At 51.2% G+C, this 12,531-nt stretch overlaps 1 protein-coding gene across 1 annotated transcript; it reads right to left on the bottom strand.

Annotated features, from left to right (window-relative positions):
* Nucleotides 1–2,512: 2,512 nt before the first annotated feature.
* Nucleotides 2,513–6,003, bottom strand: LOC118940998 (proline-rich extensin-like protein EPR1). The gene is made up of 2 exons (XM_036951072.1): nt 5,994–6,003; nt 2,513–5,442 (listed from the first exon to the last, which is right to left on the bottom strand). The coding sequence occupies exons 1-2, from the start codon at nt 6,001–6,003 to the stop codon at nt 2,513–2,515; spliced, it is 2,940 nt and encodes a 979-aa protein (XP_036806967.1).
* Between the last annotated feature and the right edge of the window lie 6,528 nt (nt 6,004–12,531).

The raw sequence follows: 12,531 nt of genomic DNA, 5'->3' as shown, positions 1-12,531 counted from the left end.
GTGCTCTCTAGTAAGAACTCTCTTCTCTACTAATTATGTTTGTTTTACTATCCTTTTGGGGACCAAACAATTGATTTCCATTCAAAATACTATTTCCCTGACCCCTAAACCAAACCCTAACCCTTAACCTAACCCTAAACCTAACCTTAAACACTAAACCTCAACCTAAACCTAACCCCGAACCCCTAAGTCTAACCCTAACCCTAATTGTAACCCTAAGCCTAAACCTGGCCCCTAAGCCTAAACCTGGCCCCTAAGCCTAAAATAGCCTTTTTCATTAAGGGGACGGGCAAAATGTCCCCGCAAGGATAGTAAAACCAAACACACACACACACACACAGACTAGTGAGACTCCCGTTGTCCAGTGTGCTACAGGAAGGGATATGGCCACTGAATGAACACTCACACAGAAAACATGTCAACTTTCTCATATAGACTACAGGTTTTGAGTCATTTTGTCAGTGTGTGCAAACGTGGTGGGGGTACCTTTGTGTGTGTGTGTGTGTGTGTGTGTGTGTGCCTGCCTGTGTGCGTGCGTGTGTGTTGACCCTGTTTATAGCACCACGACCAGGGCCAGACACGTGTCAGAGTTCAGGACATTCCCAGGTTTCAATGAAGAGGAACAGGTAGTGCCAGTCACTCAATCTGCACGTGTAGGCCCCCCTACACTTCTTAAAGCCACACTCTGTTCAAAGGCTATATTGTGTGAAATGAAATTAGTTGAAACTTTACAAACTGTTACTTTAATGGTCTGATCTGCAGTACTGGTAGAGTCAGAGAAAAAGAGAGAGAGAGAAGGAGAGGAGCGAGAGAGAGAGAGAAGGAGAGAGGGAGAAAGTGAGGGGAGAGGAGAGTAGGGGAGAGGAGAGTAGGGGAGAGAGGGGGGTGGGGAGTCAGACAGTCAATAAATCCCATCATGCCGGAGAAGACACTGTCTGGTGCATGACTGGCAATCAGCTTCCTGTCAAAATTTCTCCTCTCAGAGCAAACACAGACATACAGAAACACTCACACACTTTGACATGCTCTGCCCCCATGAACACACGCATATATACACACACACAATATCACACACACAATCACACACACACAAACAATCTCTCTGACTGGCAAGGGTGTATTTGTCTGTGCAGGAGTTGGCCAAGCGGAGCGAGGCTGGGAGGAGGATTTCTGTGGAGGCTAGCTTGATTTATGTATCTGAATTATGTGAGACTGTGGATACAACTGGCAGGCCGCCACAGGGAGAGCCCTTGACCTAGAAACAACACGGATGAAAACATAAAAAACTGTGAAAAACAGCCCCAGAGTACTCCAAGCTTTGCTATAGCAGCAGAGAGGACAGTACAGAACAACAAGAGCTAGCCAGCCAGATCCAGTTTATAGCAGAAATGACAAAACATTAGGTTAGAGAACTGAACTTCAGAGAGAGTTTACAGCAGGAATTACAATACATTAGGTTAGAGAACTGAACTTCAGAGAGAGTTTACAGCAGGAATTACAATACATTAGGTTAGAGAACTGATCTTCAGAGAGAGTTTACAGCAGGAATTACAATACATTAGGTTAGAGAACTGAACTTCAGAGAGAGTTTACAGCAGGAATTACAATACATTAGGTTAGAGAACTGAACTTCAGAGAGAGTTTACAGCAGGAATTACAATACATTAGGTTAGAGAACTGATCTTCAGAGAGAGTTTACAGCAGGAATTACAATACATTAGATTAGAGAACTGAACTTCAGAGAGAGTTTACAGCAGGAATTACAATACATTAGGTTAGAGAACTGAACTTCAGAGAGAGTTTACAGCAGGAATTACAATACATTAGGTTAGAGAACTGAACTTCAGAGAGAGTTTACAGCAGGAATTACAATACATTAGGTTAAAGAACTGATCTTCAGAGAGAGTTTACAGCAGGAATTACAATACATTAGGTTAAAGAACTGAACTTCAGAGAGATTTTACAGTAGGAATTACAATACATTAGGTTAGAGAACTGAACTTCAGAGAGAGTTTACAGCAGGAATTACAATACATTATGTTAGAGAACTGATCTTCAGAGAGAGTTTACAGCAGGAATTACAATACATTAGGTTAGAGAACTGAACTTCAGAGAGAGTTTACAGCAGGAATTACAATACATTAGGTTAGAGAACTGAACTTCAGAGAGAGTTTACAGCAGGAATTACAATACATTAGGTTAGAGAACTGAACTTCAGAGAGAGTTTACAGCAGGAATTACAATACATTAGGTTAGAGAACTGAACTTCAGAGAGAGTTTACAGCAGGAATTACAATACATTAGGTTAGAGAACTGAACTTCAGAGAGAGTTTACAGCAGGAATTACAATACATTAGGTTAGAGAACTGAACTTCAGAGAGAGTTTACAGCAGGAATTACAATACATTAGGTTAGAGAACTGAACTTCAGAGAGAGTTTACAGCAGGAATTACAATACATTAGGTTAGAGAACTGAACTTCAGAGAGAGTTTACAGCAGGAATTCCAATACATTAGGTTAGAGAACTGAACTTCAGAGAGAGAGCTGTTTTGAGGAAAGGAGGGAGCAGTGGAGGTAGGGAGCAGTGGAGGTAGGGAGCACGGGAGGTAGAGAGCACGGGAGGTAGAGAGCACGGGAGGTAGGGAGCAAGGGAGGAGGGAGCAATGGAGGTGGGGAGTAGGGAGCAGTGGAGGTAGGGAGCACGGGAGGTAGGGAGCATGGGAAATAGGGAGCATGGGAGGTAGGGAGCACGGGAGGTAGGGAGCACGAGAGATGGGGAGGAGGGAGCAGTGGAGGTAGGGAGCACGGGAGGTAGGGAGCGGGGAGGAGGGAGCATTGGAGGTAGGGCGCGGGGAGGAGGGAGCAGTGGAGGTAGGGAGCACAGGAGGTAGGGAGCGGGGCGGAGGGAGCAGTGGAGGTAGGTAGCACGGGAGGTAGGGAGCGGGGAGGAGGGAGCAGAGGAGGTAGGGAGCAGTGGAGGTAGGGCGCTGGGAGGAGGGAGCAGTGGAGGTAGGGACCACGGGAGGTAGGGAGCACGGGAGATAGGGAGCGGGGAGGAGGGAGCAGTGGAGGTAGGGAGCACGGGAGGTAGGGAGCGGGGAGGAGGGAGCATTGGAGGTAGGGAGCACAGGAGGTAGGGAGCAGTGGAGGTAGGGAGCACGGGAGATAGGGAGCGTGGGAGATGGGCGCGGGGAGGAGGGAGCAGTGGAGGTAGGGAGCACAGGAGGTAGGGAGCGGGGCGGAGGGAGCAGTGGAGGTAGGTAGCACAGGAGGTAGGGAGCGAGGAGGAGGGAGCAGTGGAGGTAGGGAGCAGTGGAGGTAGGGCGCGGGGAGGAGGGAGCAGTGGAGGTAGGGAGCACGGGAGGTAGGGAGCACGGGAGGTAGGGAGCTGGGAGGAGGGAGCCGTGGAGGTAGGGAGCAGTGGAGGTAGGTAGCACAGGAGGTAGGGAGCGAGGAGGAGGGAGCAGTGGAGGTAGGGAGCAGTGGAGGTAGGGCGCGGGGAGGAGGGAGCAGTGGAGGTAGGGAGCACGGGAGGTAGGGAGCATGGGAGGTAGGGAGCTGGGAGGAGGGAGCAGTGGAGGTAGGGAGCAGTGGAGGTAGGAAGCACGGGAGGTAGAGAGCGGGGAGGAGGGAGCAGTGGAGGTAGGTAGCACGGGAGGTAGAGAGCGGGGAGGATGGAGCAGTGGAGGTAGGGAGCACGGGAGATGGGGCGCGGGGAGGAGGGAGCAGTGGCGGTAGGGAGCACGGGAGGTAGGGAGCACGTGAGGTAGGGAGCGGGGAGGAGGGAGCAGTGGAGGTAGGGAGCACGGGAGGTAGGGAGCACGGGAGGTAGGGAGCACGGGAGGTAGGGAGCGGGGAGGAAGGAGCAGTGGAGGTAGGGAGCACGGGAGGTAGGGAGCGGGGAGGAGGGAGCAGTGGAGGTAGGGAGCACGGGAGGTAGGGAGCACGGAAGGTAGGGAGCACGGGAGATAGGGAGCGGGGAGGAGGGAGCACGGGAGATAGGGAGCGGGGAGGAGGGAGCAGTAGAGGTAGGGAGCGGGAAGGAGGGAGCACGGGAGGTAGGGAGCACGGGAGGTAGGGAGCACGGGAGATAGGGAGTGGGGAGGAGGGAGCAGTGGAGGTAGGGAGCACGGGAGGTAGGGAGCACGGGAGGTAGGGAGCACGGGAGGTAGGGAGCGGGGAGGAAGGAGCAGTGGAGGTAGGGAGCACGGGAGGTAGGGAGCGGGGAGGAGGGAGCAGTGGAGGTAGGGAGCACGGGAGGTAGGGAGCACGGAAGGTAGGGAGCACGGGAGATAGGGAGCGGGGAGGTGGGAGCACGGGAGATAGGGAGCGGGGAGGAGGGAGCAGTAGAGGTAGGGAGCGGGAAGGAGGGAGCACGGGAGGTAGGGAGCACGGGAGGTAGGGAGCACGGGAGATAGGGAGTGGGGAGGAGGGAGCAGTGGCGGTAGGGAGCACGGGAGGTAGGGAGCGGGGAGGAGGGAGCATTGGAGGTAGGGAGCACAGGAGGTAGGGAGCAGTGGAGGTAGGGAGCAGTGGAGGTAGGGAGCACGGGAGATAGGGAGCGCGGGAGGTAGGGCGCGGGGAGGAGGGAGCAGTGGAGGTAGGGAGCACGGGAGGTAGGGAGCGGGGAAGAGGGAGCAGTGGAGGTAGGTAGCACGGGAGATAGGGAGCGGGGAGGAGGGAGCACGGGAGGTAGGGAGCAGTGGAGGTAGGGAGCACGGGAGGTAGGGCACGGGGAGGAGGGAGCAGTGGAGGTAGGGAGCACGGGAGGTAGGGAGCACGGGAGGTAGGGAGCTGGGAGGAGGGAGCAGTGGAGGTAGGGAGCAGTGGAGGTAGGGAGCACGGGAGGTAGAGAGCGGGGAGGAGGGAGCAGTGGAGGTAGGGAGCAAGGGAGGTAGGGAGCACGGGAGGTAGAGAGCACGGGAGGTAGGGGGGCGGGGAGGAGGGAGCAGCGGAGGTAGGGAGCACGGGAGGTAGGGAGCGGGGAAGAGGGAGCAGTGGAGGTAGGTAGCACGGGAGATAGGGAGCGGGGAGGAGGGAGCACGGGAGGTAGGGAGCAGTGGAGGTAGGGAGCACGGGAGGTAGGGCACGGGGAGGAGGGAGCAGTGGAGGTAGGGAGCACGGGAGGTAGGGAGCACGGGAGGTAGGGAGCTGGGAGGAGGGAGCAGTGGAGGTAGGGAGCAGTGGAGGTAGGGAGCACGGGAGGTAGAGAGCGGGGAGGAGGGAGCAGTGGAGGTAGGGAGCAAGGGAGGTAGGGAGCACGGGAGGTAGAGAGCACGGGAGGTAGGGGGGCGGGGAGGAGGGAGCAGCGGAGGTAGGGAGCACGGGAGGTAGGGAGCAGGGGAGATTGGGACCGGGGAGTGGGGAGCAGGAAAGGTAGGGACCAGGGAGGAGGGGACAGGGGAGGGAGGAGGAGGGAGCAGAGGAAAAAGGAGCAGGGGGCTGCATTGAATTGACATGCACACAATCACTGAAAGACATGTTGGTTTATATTACAGAAGTGCATGTATTTGTGTGTGTGTGTGTGTGTATGCGTTTATGTGGACTCTTTTCCAAAAGAGTAATGTACTTGGGACAGTCTAATTTAGTGAACTTTAGATCGTCATGGCATTTTTAGAACAGTAATCTTATGCTAAATCTATACTACAAATTTTTCATATCTACTCCGTGATCCACAATTCTGTCGGGCCTGTTGATGAGCAGCATACATCTTCCTATAATCTATAATCGGTTTGGGATTTATGATAATCTGGAAAGGGACACTGTTGCTTTTATTTTTAATCTGATGAGAGATTTGGATGTTCTGCATCCGACATGCATCTCTCTTCCACCCAAGTTTTCATGTCTCATGCAATTGTAATTCAGCCAACAACCTCCGGGAGGGAGGGAGGGAGGGAGGGAGGGAGAGAGAGAGAGAGAGAGAGAGAGAGAGAGAGAGAGAGAGAGAATCTCAGCAACAAAATAGTGATCAAATTAAAATCCGACATCTGTACAGTCCTTCATGTCACTCTCTAGGTCTTGGCAGAAGGCTGCTAGATCACACAAACACACTGTAAAACAGCTCAGTTATAAACCTGCCTCAGTTTCAGGAGCACTGTGAAGATCACATCAGTAACAATATCTGTCGATGTCTGAACTGCTCAATATGAGAACAATTCGATTCTGAACATTGACCATTATTATATTTCTGTATTGTGTATGTAGTTGTTTTGTTTGATGTATATTTTATATTTAGTACTATAGCTTATATTCTTATTGTTCTTGTTGTTGTTTTCATAATTGTTATGTGTATCAATTCACTTTGGCAACATTGGCCTTGTAATGTTGAATTTGAATTTGCATGAGGTTCTGATGTGGCATCATAATTTGATCCCCCTGTTGCAGAAGAACTTTCCTGCAATCCAGGACATTTTAAACTTGCAGTCTATTTGAGGTTTGAAAAGGCGTCTGAAGTTTGTAATTTCCACTTTGAAATTTCAGACGAAAAATGTATCAACCCCTATAAATATGTTAATCAATTATAATCCACATAATAATTCACATTTCCTGTTGCCGAATGATTATTTTGCTGCTTTAGCAAACTGGCTCAAATTAAGATCCTTCACCTGCATCCACTCTATTATGTTTAAGAAGACTGGTAGCCTGGTCCCAGGTCTGTTTGTGCTGATTAGCCTTTATTTGGCATAACAACAGCCATAGGATTTGGCTATACAGCACAAACAGATCTGGGACCAGGCTAAAAGACAGGTGTCTGGCCAAATGCATGACTGAGCAGTCAGCTATGTATAACGGGGGCTGCTATAGAGGTGGTCTCCACTCCCCTGATACTAGACACCCACTATAACATATTCCAGATACCAACACCCAAGCTAGTAAAACTGTCATATGCCAATCTTTTCTCACACCCAGATATCAGACACCATGTCCCAGCCTCATAACTTCATGAGTACATCCCCCCTGGTGAGGGACATACAGACTTCCTTCTGGGTGGTAGACATGGAGGGGATTGGGGAGACAAGGGGAGGTGAGAGGGGGAGACAGGGGATGGGACTAGTGGTAGACAGGGAGGGGATTGGGGAGACAAGGGGAGGTGAGAGGGGGAGACAGGGGATGGGACTAGTGGTAGACTGGGAGGTGAGAGGGGGAGACAGGGGATGGGACTAGTGGTAGACTGGGAGGTGAGAGGGGGAGACAGGGGATGGGACTAGTGGTAGACTGGGAGGTGAGAGGGGAGACAGGGGATGGGACTAGTGGTAGACTGGGAGGTGAGAGGGGGAGACAGGGGATGGGACTAGTGGTAGACTGGGAGGTGAGAGGGGGAGACGGGATGGGACTAGTGGTAGTCTGGGAGGGGATTGGGGAGACAATGGGGGGTGAGAGGGGGAGACAGGGGATCGGACTAGTGGTAGACTGGGAGGGGATTGGGGAGACAAGGGGAGGTGAGAGGGGGAGACAGGGGATGGGACTAGTGGTAGACTGGGAGGGGATTGGGGAGACAAGGGGAGGTGAGAGGGGGAGACAGGGGATGGGACTAGTGGTAGACAGGGAGGGGATGGGACTAGTGGTAGACAGGGAGGGGATTGGGGAGACAAGGGGAGGTGAGAGGGGGAGACAGGGGATGAGACTAGTGGTAGACTGGGAGGGGATTGGGGAGACAAGGGGAGGTGAGGGGGGGAGACAGGGGATGGGACTAGTGGTAGACTGGGAGGGGATTGGGGAGACAAGGGGAGGTGAGAGGGGGAGACAGGGGATGGGACTAGTGGTAGACAGGGAGGGGATGGGACTAGTGGTAGACAGGGAGGGGATTGGGGAGACAAGGGGAGGTGAGAGGGGGAGACAGGGGATGAGACTAGTGGTAGACTGGGAGGGGATTGGGGAGACAAGGGGAGGTGAGAGAGGGAAACAGGGGATGGGACTAGTGGTAGACTGGGAGGGGATTGGGGAGACAAGGGGAGGTGAGAGGGGGAGACAGGGGATGGGACTAGTGGTAGACTGGGAGGGGATTGGGGAGACAAGGGGAGGTGAGAGGGGGAGACAGGGGATGGGACTAGTGGTAGACAGTGAGGGGATTGGGGAGACAAGGGGATGTGAGAGGGGGAGACAGGGGATGGGACTAGTGGTAGACTGGGAGGGGATTGGGGAGACAAGGGGAGGTGAGAGGGGGAGACAGGGGATGGGACTGGGGGGTTTGATGTGTTTAACAGGTCGCAATTGTAAATAAGAATTTGCTCTTAATTCACTTACCTGCACCCTTTAGTGCTAATGACAGACGGCTGGGGCCTTGATTAAAATCAAACCACATTTTATTTGTCACATACACATGTTTAGCAGATGTTATTGTGGGTGAAGCGAAATGCTTGTGTTTCCAGCTCCAACAGTGCAGTAATATCTAACAATTTCACAACAATACTCACAATACACACAAGTAAAGGAATGGAATTGAGAATATATAATTATTTGGGTGAGCAATGTCAGAGTGGCATAGTATAAGATACAGTAGAATAGGATAGAATTAAGCAATAAGGCCAGAGGAGGTGTGAAATATGGCCAATGTACCACGGCAACGCGGAGTGTCTGGTTACAGCCCTTAGCCGTGGTATACTGGCCATATATCACAAATCCCTGAGGTGCCTTATTGCTATTATAATCTGGTTACCAACATAATTAGCGCAGTAAAACAGAATGTTTTGTCATACCTGTGGTATACGGTCTGATATACCATGGCTTTCAGCCAATCAGAATTCAGGCCTCAAACCACCCAGTTAATAATACAGCATAAACAAAAGAGATGAGTAATGCAAAATATGTAAACATTATTCAAGTGACTAGTGTTTCATTATTAAAGTGCCAGTGATGAATTCAAGTCTATATAGGGCAGCAGCCTCCAATGTGCTAGTGATGGCTATTTAACAGTCTGATGGCCTTGAGATAGAAGCTGATTTTCAGTCTCTCGGTCCCGGCTTTGAAGCACCTGTACTGGCCTCGCCTGATAGCGGGTTGAACAGGCAGTGGCTAGGGTTGTTGTCGTCCTTTAGAATCGTGTGGTGGGTGGCTGTGGGCAGGCGGCGTAAAACGCTCTGTCAGGTACAGACGCCACACCATTGAGGGCATAGAGCCAGACAGCTGTCTCTCTCGCTCCACCACCCTTCTCTCCCTTCTCTCCTCCCCTCTCCCTTGCTCCGTCTGCATGCCCCGTCATGCCTTCTGTCTTCTGTCCAGCTCACTCGTCCACCATGCACCGTCTCAATGAACCCATTGCCCTCACCCCTCCTCTACCTCTTCTCCCTTCTCTCTGACTGATCAATAATTAAACCACTCTTGTTCGCTGTCATAGTCATGAGCTACTGTACCAGACAGACAGGCAGACAGGCAGGCAGGCTAGCAGACAGGGATGAAGATCGGGGAGATTGTCACACACCTAAAGTTTGTCTAGACACAAGTGCACATACAAATGCATACAACACACTCACGCACAAGCATATGCTCACTTTGGTAATTTCAGGTTAACTAAATATTTTCAAAGCCAAGAAATATAGCCTGATCTTAAAAAAACGAGTCTTGTTCCTCAGCCTGATCTTAAGAAAAAAATGGTATTGTTTCTCAGCCTGATCAGCTGTTTACATTTATGTACACTTACTTTCAATAGATCGTTGAAGTGAGGTAATCTATGTCACACTGTAAGCATCAACAACTATAAGTACCTAGACTCATTGATACAGATCCAGTCTAATTAGTTAGCTGTGAGAAGTCAGTCAGTGGCTCAGAGTTGTTCATCCTATATGCATCCGTACATCCGCAGCCCGTTGCTCCTGGCATCAATGAGAGCAACTTCCAGCACATCACTATCTCTCTCCACACATACAGTCTCTGAAGACGCGTGTAGAATTTGAATTACTCAAAGCCCTTTGAATCTCTTTTCCTCTCTTTCCGCTCCTCAGCAACTCCCTGTCTCTATCCATCTTTCTCTGTCACTGTATTCCTTACCATAAGCAGCGTGTAAGTCACTTTTGATCTGCTGGATTTATTCATTATGATGATGTTGTCAGTCTCTGGATCTTTCTCTCTCTCTTTCTGCTCTCTGTGTCCCTACCCTTTCTGTTGACCGCCCCTCTCTCTACCCTCACTCCCCCCCTCTCTCTCTCTTTCTGCTCTCTGTCCCTACCCTTTCTGTCTACCGCCCCTCTGTCTACCCCTCACTCCCCCCTCTCTCTCTTTCTGCTCTCTGTGTCCCTACCCTTTCTGTCTACCGCCCCTCTGTCTACCCCTCACCCCCCCCCTCTCTCTCTTTCTGCTCTCTGTGTCCCTACCCTTTCTGTCTACCGCCCCTCTGTCTACCCCTCACTCCCCCCTCTCTCTCTTTCTGCTCTCTGTGTCCCTACCCTTTCTGTCTACCGCCCCTCTGTCTACCCCTCACCCCCCCCTCTCTCTCTCTTTCTGCTCTCTGTGTCCCTACCCTTTCTGTCTACCGCCCCTCTGTCTACCCCTCACTCCCCCCCTCTCTCTCTTTCTGCTCTCTGTGTCCCTACCCTTTCTGTCTACCGCCCCTCTGTCTACCCCTCACCCCCCCCCTCTCTCTCTTTCTGCTCTCTGTCCCTACCCTTTCTGTCTACCGCCCCTCTGTCTACCCCTCACCCCCCCCTCTCTCTCTTTCTGCTCTCTGTGTCCCTACCCTTTCTGTCTACCGCCCCTCTGTCTACCCCTCACTCCCCCCCCTCTCTCTCTTTCTGCTCTCTGTGTCCCTACCCTTTCTGTCTACCGCCCCTCTGTCTACCCCTCACTCCCCCCCCCTCTCTCTTTCTGCTCTCTGTGTCCCTACCCTTTCTGTCTACCGCCCCTCTGTCTACCCCTCACCCCCCCCTCTCTCTCTCTTTCTGCTCTCTGTGTCCCTACCCTTTCTGTCTACCGCCCCTCTCTCTACCCCTCACCCCACCCTCTCTCTCTCTCTTTCTGCTCTCTGTGTCCCTACCCTTTCTGTCTACCGCCCCTTTCTCTACCCCTCACTCCCCCCACTCTCTCTCTACCCCTCACTCCCCCCCCCTCTCTCTCTTTCTGCTCTCTGTGTCCCTACCCTTTCTGTCTACCGCCCCTCTCTCTACCCCTCACTCCCCCCCTCTCTCTCTCTCTTTCTGCTCTGTGTCCCTACCCTTTCTGTCTACCGCCCCTCTCTCTACCCCTCACCCCCCTTCTCTCTCTCTCTCTTTCTGCTCTGTGTCCCTACCCTTTCTGTCTACCGCCCCTCTCTTTACCCCTCACCCCCCCTCTCTCTACCCCTCACTCCCCCCCTCTCTCTACCCTCACTCCCCCCCCCTCTCTCTCTTTCTGCTCTCTGTGTCCCTACCCTTTCTGTCTACCGCCCCTCTCTCTACCCCTCACCCCCCCTCTCTCTCTGGGGAACAGGAAAGAGAAAGGGGGATGATTTCTTGCTGACTGTGTGATCTGACTGTCACGCCTTGATCTGTTTCACCTGTCTTTGTGATTGTCTCCACCCACCTCCAGGTGTCACCCGTTTTCCCCATTAGTCCCTGGGTATTTATTCCGGTGTTCCCTGTTTGTCTGTTGCCAGTTCGTCTTGTCATGTTAAGTCAACCAGCGTGGTTTTCCGTGTTCCTGCTTTTTCCTTATCGCTCTTTTGCTAGTCCTCCCGGTTTTGACCCTTGCCTGCCTTGACTCTGAACCCGTCAGCCTGACCATACAGCCTGCCCTGACCTCAAGCCTGCCTGCCACTCTGTACTTCCTGGACACTGACCTTGTTTATGATCTTTCCCTGTCCACGACCATTCTCTTACCTGCCCCTTGGATTATAATAAATATCAGAGACTCAAACCATCTGCCTCACGTGTCTGCATCTGGGTCTTGCCCTGTGCCCTTATACTGACAGCTTTCAAACCCACTAATTGAGGGTTAAACTTTTTAAAGATGACATTAGGAGTCTCCAGATTAGTTGAATAAATTGTCTGCTGTTAATACTGAAATGAGGAATTCTCCACCTGTAATCTGGTCCTTTATTTCCCCTAGCTGTGGAAGTGTGAGAAAGCGTGAAGCAGATTTTTGTATTTTGAAATTAAGCTCAGGGCTGGGCCTGGAGATTCTAATTCCACTTTACAATGGATTTAACCTTTTACTGCAGTGGGCTAAATCAGAGTCACAGAGTGTTTCTTGATAGTCTTAAATAAATCAAATTTTTAAACAAAATTATACACCTCAGACATATGGTTATGGGCATAAAAAATAAGACACCTGTACCATGTCAGATATAGAGTTGAAATGTATTAAATGTTGAGTTTGCATCACAATATTACATTTTATATACATCACAGAAGACTGAAATATAACAAAACTGTTTGAAGCACCGGATTTTCATCAGGTAGATGAAAAAATTAATAATATTAATCATGAAATTATAAACAATATTGACCACTAGACGCCGATTTGGTTATTTGACTGCAGGAAAGGGGTGGTCCACCAATGGCCCAGATTAGATAAAGTTCAAGTTTATTGAGATAATCACATGGCAGTTTTGCATGTTAAAAG

Source organism: Oncorhynchus mykiss, chromosome 18, assembly GCF_013265735.2.
Source record: "Oncorhynchus mykiss isolate Arlee chromosome 18, USDA_OmykA_1.1, whole genome shotgun sequence".
Classification (NCBI taxonomy): Eukaryota; Metazoa; Chordata; class Actinopteri; order Salmoniformes; family Salmonidae; genus Oncorhynchus; species Oncorhynchus mykiss.
Note: the sequence above shows the minus strand (reverse complement) of the source record. Positions and strands in the feature narration are given on the sequence as shown.